The sequence below is a fragment of the Dromiciops gliroides genome, chromosome 6, assembly GCF_019393635.1.
Source record: "Dromiciops gliroides isolate mDroGli1 chromosome 6, mDroGli1.pri, whole genome shotgun sequence".
Lineage (NCBI taxonomy): Eukaryota > Metazoa > Chordata > Mammalia > Microbiotheria > Microbiotheriidae > Dromiciops > Dromiciops gliroides.
In genome coordinates, this window is record NC_057866.1 from 136,479,099 (window position 1) to 136,498,674 (window position 19,576).

Below are 19,576 nucleotides of genomic sequence, written 5' to 3' on the forward strand. Positions count from 1 at the left end.
GCCTTTTTTTGTTTTTAAAAATAAACTTAACATTGAAAAAATGAATATTTCTGTACATATAGCAAAATACAAAGAAAGGATTCCATAAGAAGCTGTAAATTTTTATTTTATACTATTTGATTTTTTAAAGTGTATATTATAAATTTTAGATGTTACTTTTTTTTTTGGTGAGGCAATTGGGGTTAAGTGACTTGCCCAGGGTCACACAGCTAGTAAGTGTCAAGTGTCTGAGGCCAAATTTGAACTCAGGTCTTCCTGAATCCAGGGCCGGTGCTTTATCCACTGTGCCACCTAGCTGCCCCTTGATGTCATTTTAAAAAAATGTGCTCCAATTTTGTGGTCCCGTCTGTTCTGAAAATTTAAATGAAATGTTATAATGGCCCTCTTTTGTTTGTGTGCTTATCAGTAGCCCTTCTTCCTCTGCTTCCCACCATTCAAAACCAAAACAAGGAAAAAATAATAATAAAAACCTAGTCAAGCATATCAAATCCTTGGGATTTTGTCTAGCCTTTTGGAAACCATATGGCTGGTGAAATGGATGACATGCAGGCATCTAGAATCTTCTATGCTTGTGCTCTAAACAATCATTGATAGTATCACTGGCTTGAGTAAATATCATCTGGAAAAAAAATTACATATTATGATAACAGATGCCATTTCTATGGCATTTTAAGTTTTGGAAAGCACTTTACAAATATTTTCTACTTTCTCAAAATGACCCTTAGACATAAGTGGCATGATTCTTATCCCTGTTTTACATCTGTGAACACTGAGGTAGAAAGAGTAACTTATCCAGGGGGATATAGCTGCTAAGTATGTGAGGAAGAATTTAAAATCAGTTCTTCCTGACTGTAGGATCAGTGTCCTATCCACAGTGCCATGTATTTTGCCTATTCCCTCTCTGGATAATTAATATTAAAGGGTCACTCCTGGATTCCTGCAGGCTTACGGAAGTCAGCATAGTAACTGATATTAGGCTGTCATATCTGGTATTAAAGCTCCTCAGAAATTAGCTGGAATGCCAAATAAGTACATATCTGGAATATACCAGTGCCTCAGAAGCTTCAAAATAGATGGGAAGCATTGGATATCATTTTGTGGTCTCAAGACTACAAAAAAAGTGTGAGCCAAAATTGAACAGGTTGCTACTGATTTAAGGGAAATAAATAATGAAGCCTGAGGGACATTTGTCACTGGGACATTTTCAGTCTTTTGAGGCTGTTGCTTTCCAGGGAGCTATTAAAATACCTCAATGGAGAAACCGAAAGAAAGAAATATAACTGACTATAAAGGGTTGCTTAAAGGTGGCATGGTACCTGTGGATAAACCATTCATATTAGAACCATGTCTCTAGCCTTTGAGGATTGTGTTTCATTAGGATAAAGGGATGTGGGACTAGGACAAAGATAACGTTAACACCATCACTATTTCTTTTCATTAACTGATTAATATTTTGGTGAGGTTAGGTTATTATTCAATTTGCTAGTTCTTGCAATAGCCTTTAAAAGTTCACCTTCACTTAAAAGCACAGTTTATACACAGATAAGCTCAAATTGCCCAGGAATCTTTTAAAATGTGAACACATCATTTCAAAGTTATGTAGCATTAGATAATATTAATGTCATCTGGACCTGTTATCCTTCTGTACTAAAAGTCAAAACCTAAGAGATAAAGTGAAAGAAAATCAGTTTATTTTTCAAAGAACACAATCATGTGGAGGTTGGTACATACTTTTTGTCACAACGCCTTCCAAATGAATAATGTTGGGATGATCAAATTGGCCCATGATACTTGCTTCCCCAAGGAAATCTCTCCGTTGTTTCTCAGTATAACCCACTTTAAGAGTTTTGATTGCCACAGGAAATTCTCTTTTTCCTGGTAATTTTAGACGTCCACTGCAGACTTCGCCAAATTCACCTGGTAATGAAGATGAAGGGGATGGGGGAAGTCGTCATTTTAAGTCAAGTGGCTCAAATTAGGGCCAGATGACCAACAGACTGTTAAAATATTGGATTTTTGAAATTTATTTTTAGCTATTGATTTCAGAGATCCCTTCCAATTCTAGATCTATGAACCTGTAATCTTATTATTTGATTTCTCTTCTAAAAGCCTCTTACAATGCTTCAACATGGCCTGGAACTGACTGAGCATATTTTTTTAAAATCCATCCAATGAAACTGAAACTCATACTTAGCTGGATATTTTCCAAAAACTGGCCCAGTAATGGACTGAGTGTTTCAACTTTGCTTGAGTTAAATGGAATAGGATTCTTACCACTAGACTGGCTACCAACTTTATGGATATTTTTTAATACTTAAGCAGTGTTCTGTGTATAGACACCCACCAAGGTACATATTTTTAATATAATGTGATATGTAAGTATGTTCATATTATGCTTTATCTCACTAAACATAGATTAAAAAAATTCTTGAGCTAGAATACAATTATGTATGCTCATAGGAAGAAACATAGAAACATATTCATATGAGGATTTTTTTTGAAAATTATAAAATGTAGAAGCCATGACTTTTTTCTTAAAACACAGTTAACCTGGATAAGAACTATTAACAGAAAATTATTTTGAACTACTAGATTTCCCACTACCTGACTCTTTTCCATTATTCAAGTGGTGGTGATAGAGATTAGTGTAATGATTCAAAGCCTATCTAATGAGGGAAAATGATTGACAAAAGTGAACAACAGCAACAAGAAAAATTGTTGACAAACTAGACAATCAGAAGTTGGCATTATATCACTAAGATATGAAAATTAATGCTATGGCAAAAACTGAGTTGGATACTCATTGTTTAATCCAAAAGATTTATGTATGTTCATTTAATTGAATTATATCATCAAATAATAGAAAACAAGTAGCTTTGAAAATTTGGTCATTAAATTTCACATATTTAAGAACATTTCTGTGTTTTAATGCACTGATTAACGCAACATTTATGCATTAATTTATAAATAAAAGTCAAGATTTTAAACTTAAAAACAACATCATACCTGCTCCAATAACTCTTTCAATAGTAATGCATGATGCTTCTATTTCCTTGGCAAATTCATGGACAGCCTGATTAGGGTCCTCATAGGTATGTGGGTCAATATAAGTTCTTACCCCTGGCAGTTTAACTGTAAAAATAAAGCACCATTAAAATAGAAATGATAGTTATGGATGGCCAGGATTCCATTTCATTCTTTTTCTCCTCCTCCTCCCCACTTTGTTTTCTTTCTTGTCTCTCCGACCCTCCCTCCTTCCTTCCTTCCATCCATTGTTTCTTTCTTTCCTTACTTGTATGAGACTCTAATAAGTTAAAGGACTTGACTGTCACTTTGCCAGTAGTTGATAGAAGTTAGATCCACATCTTCCTAACTCTCAGACAAACTGTATAGAAAATTATGCTACACACATACACACACACACACACACACACACACACATTATCTATTTTAGGGGAGTGTGTTGGGGAAGGTAATTTTATCCAGGAATTTGACAACAAAACAGAAGTGAAGTTTTAGTATGTCATTTACAAATACAGTCACAGATTACCAAATTTGGGCATATACATTAAATCAAAGCGAATCTACTTTGGTGCATGTGCAGGGGACATTTAGCAGAATCAGAAAGAACACATGTTGTGTTTGTCATACACTTGTCATGGTATGGTAAGTCAGACCATTTTGAAACTATAAGCATCACATTTTATGAAGCAGTTTTAATGAACTGGAATGCATACAGCCATTTTACATTTCTTTGTGAAATTATAATGTTTTAAATTCCTACAACCTCTTAAAATCTTCCATTTCATTTGAGAATAAGTGGTCTATATGACCTGTTCCAGAAAAGTCTTATCTAATACAAGAGAACAGCAAAAGAAGATTAAGGAGGGGGGCAGGGAGGATGTTTAATGAGGAAATACAGGTTTTTAAAAATCTCATTTTCACTCAATTTCCATAATTAATATCATAGATTTTTCTCCACTGACTTTATATAAATTAAAATTGACTTAGAGACTTAGTTTGAAATATGACATTTTTCATACTATGCAAGAAAGTTTTGCTGAAATTCCTGCAGTGTTCAAAAGTTGTAGCAAACAGATGCCCAAACCCTAAAAATTACTTCCCAATACCAAATCACTATGCATAAATTGTCTGTTTTTCATAGATTTTATGTAAAAAAAACTGTACTTTGGTTAATTATGTTACTACATATATTGAGAAACATAAACTGAAGAACTGTGGGAAAATGTGTACAATGTGCTTACTGTGCCCATTATGAAAATGCATTTTTTCCTCTTCTGGGTCTTGTTTTGCTTTGCTGTAGCCACACCTCCTGGAACACAGTAAGTATCAACCAGTTACAAATTTCAATCCGTTGAAGCAATTCAATCACAACAACTACAGGAAAGAGAACTTAAATTGTTGTCTTTTGGAAAAAGTACCAAACCTCACATTTATAGCATAACAAAAGAATAGAAAAATAATTTCACTTACTTAATTCCACTTCTACCTCCCACTCTTAGTGCATAACTTCCTTACATAATTTGATGAAACAATTTATCATAATCATCTGAAATGAGATCCTTCATCTTTCATCTTCTGACTTTCATGATATCTTCACTTGTTCTCTTATGTTTTTCTTCTATTTCAAAGGAAGACTCTTTTCTATCCTAACCCTTTCACCTATCCTGGGTATTTCATGCTTTTATCTTTCTTCCTAGACAATGATAAATCAATTAAAAATAAAAAGGAGTTTAGAGATGACCTAATCCAACCAAAACTCACCCTTTGCCATTTGTAAATGCAGTCATGGCTGATTGTATGAAATGACCACTCAAATATACTGACTTTTTTTTAATGATACATACAAGACCAGAACTTAGTTCAGAATTATTTCACTAAAAACAATTTGGTCTGCCTTTCAAAATGAAACTCTATCATAGTAAGTGTACATTTCTAGTCCCTTTTCCCCTACCATTCCTTCCCTCAACTTCTTGTAAACTGAATTTTTGTTCCAACTACTTTAATTAAATTTCTCTAGAAAGTCACTGGTCACATTTTTTATCCCATATTCCATCTCAAATTCCCTCCTTTGTTTATCACTGTTGGCTCTCTCCTGTGGATGTGCTTGAATGAGCTCAAACTGGCTTAAGAAAAAAATTTTAAATTTCTGTCAGAGTATTCACATCTCAGAAATTTGTTGTTAAACATTTACAAGAACACCCCTGTTCTAATTCTCTCTCTTTCCTGATTGGAAATTATCTCCATTTGATACCCAAACAAATCACTTTGTGGTTCTTCACTTTCCTGTCTAAAGATTATTTCTATAATTTCTTTACTGTCCCCTATTCTTTTCCCAAACACTGAAACTAGGTGAATACTCCCCAAAGTTGTGTCATTAGGCCATTATTCTGAATATTTACATTCTTATTCTTTTTCCTTCTCCCCTCTTCTTGTCTCCTCTCTCTTTCACGCTACAGTGATTACCGCTCTTAATTTTTATGAAACAGCTTTGAATACATGAGTCCTTTGCTCAAAAATTTCCTGCCACCTGCATGCTTATCTAACAAACTTGTTTTACTAACACAAGATCCAATTTGTTTTGGCCCTAACCTGTGTTTCCAGCCTTACTTCTCTCTATCCCTCCAAAGATTTATATTCTACTCATACTAAAGCCCTCTTTTGACCCATAGTCACATCTCACATTGTTCTACTAGTATACTATTCCATCTGCAAAAAGCTCTGTACTATCTTCCCTATCCAAACATGACATTTAAAAATTCTACCCCTTCAAGGACATGCTACAAAATTCATGAAGTCTCCCTGCATCCTCTACAATGTGTGCAGTTTCTTCTCTATGCTGTGCCTCCCATAACATGTTACAAATTTCTTGCAACATTTATCATATTCTACCTTGTTTTTGAGTTCTTTGTTTATGTCTCATTTCCCTCACTACATCTTGGGCAGAAACCAAGGCTCATTTGTCTCTACAGCCACTTGCATAATGCCTTGTGAAGCAGGTGCTAAATAATGTTTGCAGAATGAATGAATGAAGGAATGCATGAATGCATGAATGGATGATGTTTTTGGTTGTATCCATATAATGATGAAAAATGTTTGGCAAAGGAAGGAGGACACAAAGGCAAGAGTAATGATGCCTAAGAACCATACCAACATGACATTCAAATTATTACTAGAAAAACAAAAATATCATTTCATTTGGTTTTTATTGTAACAAGGAAGAAATAACAAAATTCATAGCAAATATATTTTCTGAGATAATTATATGTTCTGACAAAAAGAAATCAATCATTCATGGAGGATCAATGAATTATTCTATCCTAATATTGGTTTAAACATTTATCTCATAGAGAATATGCCCCAAAAATGGATTCAATGAGAGTATTTTTTTGGTTTAATAATTTGTCTTTTAAAATACTTTTGCATTGTGATAATAAATATGACAAAACATAATAGGGACAACTCTTTAGAGCCTGCTATGCTATTAATTTTAGAATGTAAAAGAGACAAGATTATGGTAAATATTTTTTTTTCTTATTAAAAACCTAATTTTGTTAAATAACAGTGAATTTTACTGAGAGTACTAAGACAAGGAAAACGTTATCAGGTTTTAAGTTATATTATATTTACTGCTTGATATTAATTGATTAAATAGTAGTTAACATGAATAAACTACTCATTATGAATAAACTATGAGATTAGCCAATTTATATCCTGCTCATTGGTGAAGTTATACACTAAATTGGATCATAGATTTAAAGGTGGAAAGGACCTTGATGGGACTCTAGTATCCTACAAAATCTCATTAACATCCATCTCATTGATATTGTAATTCAGCAAAGAATTAGATAAAAATAGAAAAAAATACAAATACCTTTTATGCTGAAATCATACTATGGTTTATTAAAGCTAAGATTCAATTAATTAAAAAAAATTCTTCAATTTTATTAGCATTTACTTTTTTGCATTCATTATTGTTGACCTCAATTGATTCACTTGACTCTAGAAATATTATGTAATCATGGATTTAGAACTAGAAGAGATTTTGAAAGTCATCTAGTTCAAATGTTTAATTTTATAGATAAGGAAACTTGGGTCCATGGAAGACCCAAATGTAGAAAGTGAGAGGCAAAATTTGAACCTAAGTCCTCTTTTTTGCTATAATGAGGGGTCTTTCAACTATTTTATACTCATTCTCAGTTAAAATCTAACTCCCTCTCATATATATCTACAAACATATGTAAATACATATATAATATTTGATTATATATGTTCATACAGATATTTATATAGAGTCATATATACATATATACTTCTACTGTCTGTGTCTACATATACCCACATAACCATAAAGTCATATAAAACATTTTATATACTTTTGGAGATCTAGGTATTATTTAAAAGAACAAACCTAATATAAAGCACACTTTAACAAAATATACACAATTACACCAATAAACACACTTGTGCATGCATGCAAACATACACACGTCTTACGGTTTACCTTTGAATACAAATATCCCTTTTCCCCAAGAAACAGAACCTAAGCTTTCAAAATGATTCTGAAGTTATCTTTATCATTAAATGTGTCTAGTGAAAATTTAAATTGTATGTAAATTTCTCACATGAAAGTAGAAATAAAACTTTAAATCTCTTATAAAAAATGATTTGGGAATACCTTTGTGCAGAGTGGTTAACATTTTATTACCTAGGGTGAGATTCAGAAGGGCAATAGAATCGAGTTATTTTTGACTATGGGCATCTCTGGAGCTCTATAACATATACGGCAGCATGTCACATTAACATATAAAATTAAGTTCTGAAACCCCCCAAAGCACCATTAAAACAAGCCTCAACAAGATACACCAAGTAAAACTGCAGCTGGCATTGACTTGCACTCAAATAGTGGTTCAGCATCACTAACAAAGCATTGCAGAAAACCTGTTCATTCAGTATTATCTTCTGTAACTGCTCCAGATGCATCATCTTAACCAATCAAATAGACAATAAATATGCCACTCTTGGCATAAATTATGTCCCCTGCCTTCTGGAACATTTTTTTCTGAATGGAGAAGTCATATTTTATACATTTTACTTCACATTATATTTTTAATGCTTTTTGAAATATTATGCTAAAAATAACTACTTCATTTGGAATTTGAGGCTGAACAACCACAATAGTTTTGCCATTGATTTTTATCATTCAAAAGAATATCCTGCTTTTTTGAAAGATACTTGGAAAAGAGAAGTTGTATCATACACCAACTCATCTTCTATGTGTTTATTAATAATAATGAAGATTTTAAAAGTCTAAGTCTATGACATTCATCATTAGTGTAAAATACCTGTTCACAGTTTAGAAGCCATCACAATTTTCATTACTCTAGAAAAGTGATCATTGTATTATCATATGTTGATACCTGGTCATCTTCAAAATCTTTTCAAGGGGTCCAGGAATTCATAACTTTGATTATAATTATAGTATAACAGTATTAATACTTATTAAATATTTTAATTTATAATAATTAAAAACAATAAATATAATCCAAATAAGCATAAATTCTTTGGAAGGGATACTTATACATTTTAAGAGTGTAAAGGATCCTGAAACCAAAAAGTTTAAGGATGATTGCTTCAAGATCTGGATAATTAGGAATCTACAACTTGAAAATTCAACAAATATTGTGTGTGTGTACACACATGCATGCACATGTAAAATGAGGGGGGGAGGGAGAGAGATGAAGAGGGAAAGGAAGAGGGGCAAGGAGGGAGGAAGGGAGGAAAAAGAGAGAGAGAGAGAGAGAGAGAGAGAGAGAGAGAGAGAGAGAGAGAGAGAGAGAGAGAGAGAGGAGTTGGTAATTTGCCAATTTCCCATCATACATGAAATAGGAACAAAAAAAATCAACAGTGGTAAGATGTTATAGAACTCACAAGAATCTTCTAAAAAAGTGCCTTTTTAATTCCTAGAATTAAATTTGAGATTTGAGGACAATATAATACTGCTAGATAGGACTAATAATTTATTCAATGATATTAAAATAGGGAATGAATGAGTGAGCAACAGGGACTGAATTTATGGTGAGTTATTTTCTAAAGAACAAAAATTTTCCTTAACAGAATAGATGCAAAAGGTTTTCACCTTTTTCACATTATCTGGTTAAAGGCAGCAGTTCTCAGTTCTCTCTCTGTGTCTCTCCCTGTCTCTCTCTCTCTCACACACACACACACAGAGGCACAGAATGTTTCCTTATTTGTAATTCTTTAAAAAAATTGGAAAATACATTTCTTGACATGGAAATGAGCACCTCTGCTTTAGATCTCTGTTTTACTGCTTTGCTACATAATACCCATTACATTGTTTTACTTTAAAGAGAAAACATTCCAAAGGAAACTAACTGTCAGGAAATGGTGAAGCTTATATATTTCTCTTGTGCAAAATGAGAACTCCAGGCAACTTTAGACTTTGGGAAAACCACATTAATAGGAATATACATAATCATATTTTGACAGAATAATGGCTCCATCCATTACATAAAAGCATGCTTAAATACTTTTATTGCTGAAATCCTGAAAAGGATCAGTTACAGCTTTCTTGGAAATGGTTTGGCTCTTCAAGTTCAAGGATTTGCCATCACTGAACAAAGGAGGTTTGGAATGAGATGTTGGCAGTCTTCACCAAAAGAAATGAAATGACAACTTTTTTTTTTGATTAGACATGGCTATAAGGGGCATTAGAATATTCCCCATTATACATACATATAACAAATACAGAAAAAAGGGGACTGCATTTTTAATTTCAAATTTGTTCCTTTAACAAAACACAATAATCAATTGGTTGACATAGTAAATAGGGATGGCTAGCTGTCTTGAAAGCAAATGTTGAGGCTGTGGATCATATTATTGTTATTTTAAAAATGAAGATACTAGTATTCCTGATCACTCCAAAGGGATTTTGAGCTCCTCAGAGATGGAGTGAGGCATATAGCAGGTACAACTATTATATGATGATTTTTTCATATTGCTAAAAGGAAAGAAAGCCTTCTCCATTTGAAAATGTTTTGCTATCTGAATTAGTGAATATTACAAAGAATAAGATAATCATTCACCTATTGCAAAATTCTGAATATATTGGAGCATAATCACTCACCAGTGAAAAACACTGATCATCCTCAATGTGAAGAAAAAATAGAGAAGTTACATGATTTCACATTAAGGAGATTATATATAATTTTCACATTTTCACTTCCAAAATATTTCATCAAATAAAATTATTTTTTTTAAATGTAAAGTAATTTTCCCCAAAATGATTTGGTAAATTTGGATACCATGAATTAGGAATTTGCTTTATGAAGGACAGATAGGTATGAATTTTGGGGAAAAAATGGTATGATGCTTTGTCTATTAGTTTGTATAATCTCTACTTCTGTATTGGACTTTAAATACTGGAAAATAATTCATAATGTAGGATAAAAGTTAAAAATTCATCTCTTTGTAATCATTTGTCTATGTGCCTAGTAGCAAACTTTATGATTATCTTGTAAATATTTAAAGAAGCTACCTTTTACTTTTCATCACCACAGAGCTAATTAATATGTAATGTAGTTTTACCTTATTCCATACAAATAAAAAATGTGGTTACAAAACAATACATGGTTACATTCTCACAAAGTAATACTTCATTTAAAATGAAATATTCTATTCACATCCAACAATGCTTCACATCTTCCTGCCACAAAACAGTTTAAAATGAGAGTCTAGAATTATTACAAAGGGAGGGCTTTAGTCTTTGAGCCTCCCAGGTTTCCCAACTGTATAAAGGGGGATAATATTCCCACCTACCTCTCAGGAAGACTTCTTGTGAGGGTTAATGAAATAATGTCTGCAAAAGGTTGGCTGTAAGAAAGATGCAGTAGTTAAAACTGCTTATATCAAAATTCAGGAAATTTGGGCATCATTCAAAAATGTGGAAAAGATTATTAATAGAAACTATTATCTAACATTGTCTGTGTTTTTCAAAGTGTTTCATGATTCTTTTTACAGATTTTTGTTTTGTTTAGTTTTGTTTTTTGGTTTATCAATAACAAGATAAGAGATACTACAGTTATTATCCTTCTTCATTTCTAAAAAGTCTGTTATTTTAAAAAAGTGACTCGTTTAAGGTCACAGAATAAGTGAATGATCAGCTTCATTTGAAAACTGAATGCTTCTGAATTTCCAGGCTGATGTTCAGCATACTGAACTCCATTTCCCTTACCATCGGAGACTCTCTAAGGAAGCAGGAAAAAGCATGAAAACACAAAAACTAATGAGTCAAGGTAATAGGTCGACATATGCTTGAATTCAATGTAAGCATATTTAAAGTATGCCAAAAAAGGTAATTTGGGGAATATGGGATTTTCAAAAGCCCTTTTATTTTTAACTGCTTTAGCTATACATTTGCAGACTTAACATAACCAGGTTTTACTAGGTATAAATATTATCATATTTTTTGGGAAAAAAGGTTTGCAATATGAATGTAGGAAAGCCTATTGTTGAAATATGTTCATTATGTTAAAAACAACATAGTTGAGATTCAATGCTTAAAGTCTTTGATTTAAGAATTGAATTAACAAGCTAGATTCTCTCAATTGAATGAAGTAGAAAAACAGTTATTGTTAAAATGCACTTTCCAGCTTGCCAGTATGAATTTGCCACATCTAAGGTGATCCTTGTGCTTAAATATTTTTTGATTTGTAATGATTTCATATTTAAGTATATTATTATATTAGAACAGAAAATATATTTCAATTATTTTATTTAAAAAAAACAAATAAATGGTGGTATCAGAAGAGCAAATATCTTCTTCTAAATTATATATATATATATATATATATATATATATATATATATATATATATATATATATATATCCCATGTTACAGTGAGGATACTATGTTCAACATTCAATAATTATGAACATTATCACTTTTAGGGGAAAATCCTTGGATTCAAATAGATACACATGAAACTTTGTAAATTATAGCCCCTGACATCACCAGTGAAGGAGTGGCAAATTAAAGTGGAAGATTTGGAGTGGACTGATGAGATATAATGTTAATGCTTTTATTTTGGACGGGGGACTTGCCCAGAATAATGCTAAGATGATAAAGTTAAATTATACAGAAGAACAGCCCAGTTTTCACCAGCTTACTGATAATCAGCAGCAATAATGCTAGAAACAAGGTATGCACAAATAAAAGCCTATGATTGAAATTCCAATTTAAGAATATTCTGAAGAATTTAATCTTATTCAGTTCAATTTGTGGGTCATATATGAAGAGATTGCACTGTCTTAAAGCAATCAGTACAGAATGTCCTACATAGAAGTATTCTATATTATTGAAAATCTATGAAAACAAATATTTACCATAAATTATTACTTCCTTCTTCTGTTTTTGTAAGACTAAGGCATACATGAAACATATTTGAAAGACTGTTGAAAGTATAGGGAGAGCCAAAGAGGTAAACCGTAGAGCCTAGAAGAGAATGTGTGCTGAGATTATAATAAGATCATAAAGCAAGAGTTGGACAAGACCATATGGGTCATTAAATCCATTTTACATGTGATGAAACTGAGGCAAAAACAGATTAAGTAAATTGCCCAGGGTAATTCAGGAGGTATCAGAGGCAGGACTTGAACTCAAGTCTTCCATATTCTATCTTCAGTGTTTTTTATTTTTAATTTATGTATATTTCATAGCTAGCAGGTCAGATGCACATATGCATGCATATATGCATGTTTATATATAATATATATAATAGAAATAGAAATATATAAATATATATGTATGTATATATAAATATATATAATATATATTTGTATATATGTATTTATATATATATATTAGTTCTCCACGAGTCACGGACGACCACGGATCAGCGCCTTGAAGAGCCACAGGCCATAGTGTGACTGCGCAGTCCAATACGGGAGCCATAGCTCCTGAGTGACTTATAACAGGTGACTTTCGCATCCCGTGTTCTATCTACCCCATGAGGAGTAGCTGGAGTGTCCTCTCTAGGGTGCTGGCCTGGGCAGATCAATATGGAAAACAAGCTGTTGACCATGCAGCAGGTTTTCCCTCTCCACGACACTGGTGGATCCAAAGGAGAGGCAGAGCCAATGCAGTTTGGCAGCAATGCCATCGCAGGAGTTGCCAGAGGGATGTGATGTCCAACATCCAACTACCTAAGGGACTCTGACTCCTGATTTTTCTCATATATGGGTATAGCCACAGGGCAGCGGAGGTTTAAAATCAGGGTTTCCTTCCCCTAGGTGGGTTGCCTGCCAAGGCTAACAAGCCCCACCTGCCCAAAACATATATATATATATATATATATATATATATATGTATGTTTGTGTGCGTGTCTGTGTACATGTGGATGGATGGGGGAGGAGAGAGAGAGAGAGAGAGAGAGAGAGAGAGACAGACTTTTTAATTAAAAAAAAGTTGAAGGGGAGAAAGGGGACTTTTTAACCATCACTGACAACTGAAAGATTTATAATCAATATCTTATATTACACAACTCCTCCATCAATCTCTGCAGCAAGGTAGATTTAATGACAAAGACTTCTAAAAGCATCGCTTAAATGAACTATGTGGCATTTATAATGATCCAAGACAATACTTTAAATAGTGATAGTATTACTATGTCAATCAGAGAATTTAAGGAAGCAGATTTTGGTATTAATACTGCCTACAAAACAAAGACTGATGTGCCAAGCCAACAGGGTCAGGAGAACACCAAAATGCATGCAGTAGCAGCATTAGAAACAGGAAGGGTTGTCTTTTTTATAGTCAAACATCAAACAAATGCCAGAACTTGCATATAGTATAAGCAAACTTCCAAATTTGATGATCACTCTCAAGGAAAGACCAGGCCTTTCTTCTTGCCTGATTTAATCCACATAGTTTGGATTTCTTGTCTGGGGCTGGAGTTTGGCCTGTGAGTGATGACAAACTAGAAAAGGTTTCACAACCAACCATCTCAGACACATTTTGAAGCACATTTTGTCATCCACCCACCTGCCATACACATACAAGCTAGCTTATTTCTACCTCTCGTTCTGGCGATAGTAATTAAAAATAAAATAACATTGCCTCTGTAAAGGGCATGATAAAGCCTTCCATGGCTCTAATCATAATCACTGTTTTAATGTGAAGTATAAAATCTAAAATAATAGAAAAGGGATTATTTCTTTGTTTGTCAAAACAAAATTATCTTTCTTCTAAATTCTTAAGGTGATATTTTATTTAAAAGGGCATCATTTTCAAAAGATTTACATATACTTAAATCTTGATAACAATAGCCCACATGCTTTGGTTTTCCTCTTCAATTAGAATACAAGCTCCCAGAGGGTAAGGCATGCCTACCATGCCTTTTTATCTATGGAATCTACTACAGTGCCTGATTTATATTGTTTAATAATTGAATTTCATTCATTCTTGCATAACAATTTTTGAATCTTCTTTCTTGTTTATTATAAATTAATCCTTATTAAGAACTGCAGAGATGAACTATAGTAGATTTCTGCCTCAATTAATTAAGTCCATAGGACTACATTTGTACAAGACTTGAGTCAAGAGTGTCTGCTGTGATGTTCTCCAGTTCAAGTGCAAAAGCATTTTTTTATGGTGACCTGGAGGCAGTAGCAGTGTCAGTATTTTATTTCCTCTAGGTCCATCTGGAATCCATTTTTTAGCCCAGATTGGCCCAAAGATTCACTGGAAGTACAATGGAAATGATTCAATCACTTTCTCTGGCCATTGAAACTGTTAAAGTGGGAGTCATCAGGTATTTCAATATATACCAGTGTAACACAGAATGAATCTCAAAAAAACATACTTTCTTGGTGATCGCAAGATTATGTTAACTAAGAAGTGTAAGGTTTTATGTATACTGGTAAACAATGATAAAAATTTATTTGTATAATTTAAGTACCTTTTTTATTTAGACATTTTTAAGCTTCTCTAATTGCATTTCATTGTGCTGGTGTAGAGTTTTATTCAGAAAAGCTTTGTGACAATAAAATATCATTGTAGGAAGATGTATTTCTTCCTGGCCTGTTTTACTGATTTTGAATCTAGTGAAATAAGGAGAGTAGAGTAATTGGAGTTGTAATCCTCTGTAAAAATTATCAATAAATCTGAGGAAACAAAGTGTGACTTGTGCTTGGAGAGTTGTCAAGGTAGCCTTGATTCAGTAGAGCTTCATGGTAGTTTTTAGAGCGGTTCTATGGAGAAGGACCTAGATCACCGATTTTCAAATAATGTTCTTCAATACTCTACGATCTGACAGCACATTTTAGGGTTACTGGGAATGAACAACTTGGTAGATCATTTTATTAGAGTTGAATTTTTCTGTTAGTTTTATTTTTTCAGGTTCTAGAATTGACATAAATACTAATGGAATTAGTTTTAGGAAATTCCAGATATATTGTTATTTAATCAATATCTTGAAACTGGATTTTGATGATTAAGAAGATAGTTCTATTAACCAAACCAAAAAGGCTTCCTTAGTTCTTAAAGTAGCCTTCTATAAAAGAATATTTTCAAAGGGCTTAGATTAATTTATTTTCTCATAAAATAGCTAATATCATTGGTTGTCTGTGTCTTCAGCTTTTAAATTGACTTATTCTTACACAGCCACTACCATATCATGCCTATTTTTGGCCTGTTTTTTTTTTTCCCCTGATTTTCTCTTTATTATGATTTGGGGAAACTAAATGGTTGTCCTGAAAATAGATGAACAATTTTAGCTCTCATTATTTTCCAAAATTTATTTTAGGTGTGTTTGTCTCTGTTCTAAGTAATTATAATTGAAATTGTTTATCAATTTTAACAATGATATACTTTTGTCTTACAAGAAATAATTTTGAAGGAATTCTTTGGGACATTCATAATTTTTTCCAATATGACTTTAGTATTTTTTTTTTTAGTGAGGCAATTGGGCTTAAGTGACTTGCCCAGGGTCACACAGTTAGTAAGTGTTAAGTGTCTGAGGCTGGATTTGAACTCAGGTACTCCTGACTCCAGGGCCAGTGCTCTATCCACTGCGCCACCCTACTGCCCCGACTTTAGTCCTCAATTTGTGAAAAAATTATTTTCTCCTCTTAAATTTTGGATTGACATTTTGAGAAATCATCCTTGCTTTGTAGTAGAAGTTGGTTATAATTGTCCATAACCTTTGTTTTCATAATGTTCCCAATACACTTTTCAAGTGCTGAGTTGAGTACATGCTGTTTATAAATTGATTTCTTCAGATTCCTACTGAGATTTTTGTCTCTATTTTGTTCCCACCCCTTAGTGTGATGTAAGCTTATTGAGAGGAGGAACTCTTTCAGATTTGCCTTTGTAATTTCAAAGACAAGCACTGTGCTTGGCGATTATTTTTTTAAAGCAACTCTTTCATTTCTCCCATTTTGGGAGTTCCTGGTGAGGAACTTTAATTGTTAAAAGAGGTCAGTCACTTCTTGACAATTTATAGTTTTAGTGAATTGATTTTGGGAAGTTAGAGTTTAAGTAACTTGGGTATGGACCTAGAATGTATCAGAGGTGGGACTTTTCTATCTGCTTACTGTGTCAATATTGTGCTAACTTAAAAAGAAAAAAAAAGTTTAATTGAATCGGACACTGAATTAGCCATGATACATGACTTAGTTACCAGAAGTTTTATGAATTCATTGTTTTTAAATCACAGAAAATAAAAAAATAAGCCACTGTGGTAAAAAAATGAAAGTTTTTAGCTAAAATTTAAGAGTTGGCTAACAATAACTGAAGGACCGCCAGTTTTTGAAGGACCGCCCTTTCAGGGAGGAGACTGTGACGAACAGCGATGCGCCTGCTGCTATTCGGGAGAGCGTGACCAAGCACTCCACTTCTGGGGTGCGAGTTTAATGCTCTTATATCCAATTTTTAATCTCACACCACAAAACTCATAGCTTTCCACATTGGAAAAATAATAGGAAAATTATAACAATTTAGATCTTTGTGATTCATCATTGACACTTCAAATTTTAGAAGAAATACAAGATCAAATTAAATAAATAAATGGATACCATCTACTTAACATCATCTTGAAGTTTTTTATAATTGAAATAATTTCTACAGTATGACCTGAGGAAACACTCTCTAATTTTGGTTACAGTTCAGTGTTTTCTTTATTTCTCATTATTAATCTATGGAGACATAGACTTGTGAAATCAATGAAAATTTGATTGTATAGTAGGAACCCAACAAGCAGCATATTAACACATTGCTCTGGGATTCCTAGAATACCATGAAATATATCTCATAAACCCTATATTGAAATATAAAAATTTTACCTGGAAAATAGAACAAGGGCATAAGTAGCAATTTTGGTGGTTACAAGATATTTATACATGAGTTGTTTCAAACATATAGGGTCTTTATGTGATTATAAGAAATGCAATATCACATGTCAGTTGCCTGGTTCTTTCTGAAGGAATGGTAAAGTCAATTCACCTTGAGAGAAGAAATATGATGCTTTCAGATATGATATGACTTTTGCTCCATGGAAAGCATGCCAAATGTAAAATGGTTATGACATCACTTCTAATCCCATTTGTCATTCCTTTTCTTTTCCCTTCCACCCCACATCCATCAGTTGCTAAAATCTATAGATCCTCTCTTTTCAACAGATCTCATATTCATCTTTATCTCTCCAGTCAAGTGGGCATCAGTCTATGTCAGGCCCTCATCATCTCTCAGCTGGCTTATTCCAACAGCTCTTTAATTGATTTACTTATATCAAGTCTCTACCATCTCTAATCTATTTTTCATAAAACTACTAAATTCATATTCCAAAAGTACATCTCACACTATATTATTCAGATGAAGAATGTTTGGTGGCTCCTTACTTTTAGAATAAAATCAAAACTTTTCTTTGTAGGTCTTTAAATCCTTCAAAATGTTGTTCTAACTTTTAAAAACACTATTTCACATTAGTGCCACTACCCTACAAACTCCTTATTTGTAGCAAAACTCATTTAATTTATGTTCCTCCAAAATGGTATTCTAAATCCCATTTCTGTACATTTAAACAGATTGTCTTCCATCTATGGAAAGTCCACCCTCCCTTTTCATCTCTGTTTATTTTAATGACTTGTTTCCTTCAGGAAGTCTTTTTTGCAATTCAACTAGTTAATGTATTCCCTTCTCTTCCTCCCCCAAAGAAAACAACATCTAAACAACTACAAAATAATTGTTCTTCTTTCTCAGAACAATTTTCTCTGTCTCTGTCTCTCTCCTTATATATATATATATATGTATATATATATATATATATATATATATATATATGTTTATTTGTTTGTTTATTTGTTCCCCCCACCATTAGAATGGAAAAACATTAATGACAGAAAATAGTTAATTTTCCCTCTTTGTATCACCAACACCTAGCATAGTATATTGTATGCAGCATGGTAATTGAATGAATAAATTTTACACTGGAAATAGTATGACATTGTTGATAAAGAGATATAAATATTTTGCTATGCTCTTACATATAGCATTTTCATATACCTTGTTTGGGATAATCTATTACAGAACCATTTATTATGTCACCTTTTGGACACCATCTTCAATTTAATGAAACAATATTGTTTTTACATAGTGCCATCTTTAGCTAATAAAATGAACTAGTGTAGGGCACATGAGTGGGGAAAGAAAATATATACTGAAAGTAAAACATAGGAGTGAAAAAAACTCAAGGGGAGCACTAACCATATTAGGCTTGGATGGGCAACAGCGCACAGGGAAGAAGCCCTGTCACAGCCACATTCACAGCAACTGAAAAGGAAAAAAAAAGCCCAAGATAAGGCATGGATCCCACTACTCTAATACCACATAGCGATATGTGAAACTTTTAATTTGTCAATGTTTTTAAAGATTTAATCCTAAATATGTGAAATAAAAGGTTTGCTTTAATAACTAGTCCATGTGAGTAAACTTGAGAGAGGGTTGGACATGGAGACAGGAAGACCTGAGTTCAAGTTACTTACTAGTTGTCTGACTCTGGCCAAGCCACTAAATCTCTCTTAGTCTTTGTTTCCTCATCTATAAAATGGTGATAAACATAGCCCCTAACTTACAGAATTGTTTTAAGACTCTGATGTGGTAACACATGGAAAGTATCTATAAACCTTTGAGTGCTATACAAATGTTAACCCATGTATATATTTGAGATCTGATGAGTACTTTTGCATTTGTTTTTTGTTTTGTTTGTTTTTTGTGGGGCAATGGGGGTTAAGTGACTTGCCCAGGGTCACACAGCTAGTAAGTGTCAAGTGTCTGAGGCTGGATTTGAACTCAGGTACTCCTGAATCCAGGACTGGTGCTTTATCCACTGTGCCACCTAGCTGCCCCTGCATTTGTTTTATTGGGGGGAGGCAGTTCATGTAAATCATATGATAAAATCATTATAAATTTGCCAAACTCATATAGAATTTTATCAAATTTAGACTGAAATTTTGAAATCAAGAATGATATCTAGTATT

The 19,576-nt window shown here is 33.0% G+C and overlaps 1 protein-coding gene across 10 annotated transcripts in view; it reads right to left on the bottom strand.

The window, feature by feature from the left end:
• EPHA5 (EPH receptor A5) overlaps positions 1-19,576 on the bottom strand; it is a 522,081-nt gene that overhangs the window by 47,581 nt on the left and 454,924 nt on the right. For 7 of the 10 annotated variants that reach the window (XM_043970528.1, XM_043970532.1, XM_043970527.1 and 4 more), the window contains 4 exons: positions 18,804-18,869; positions 4,266-4,333; positions 3,007-3,132; positions 1,732-1,917 (listed from right to left, as the gene is read on the bottom strand). In XM_043970528.1, the coding sequence (XP_043826463.1) occupies positions 1,732-1,917; positions 3,007-3,132; positions 4,266-4,333; positions 18,804-18,869 (446 nt within the window). The remainder of the gene's footprint in view (positions 1-1,731; positions 1,918-3,006; positions 3,133-4,265; positions 4,334-18,803; positions 18,870-19,576) is intronic. The other 3 variants (XM_043970530.1, XM_043970529.1, XM_043970536.1) reach the window with 1 other exon arrangement.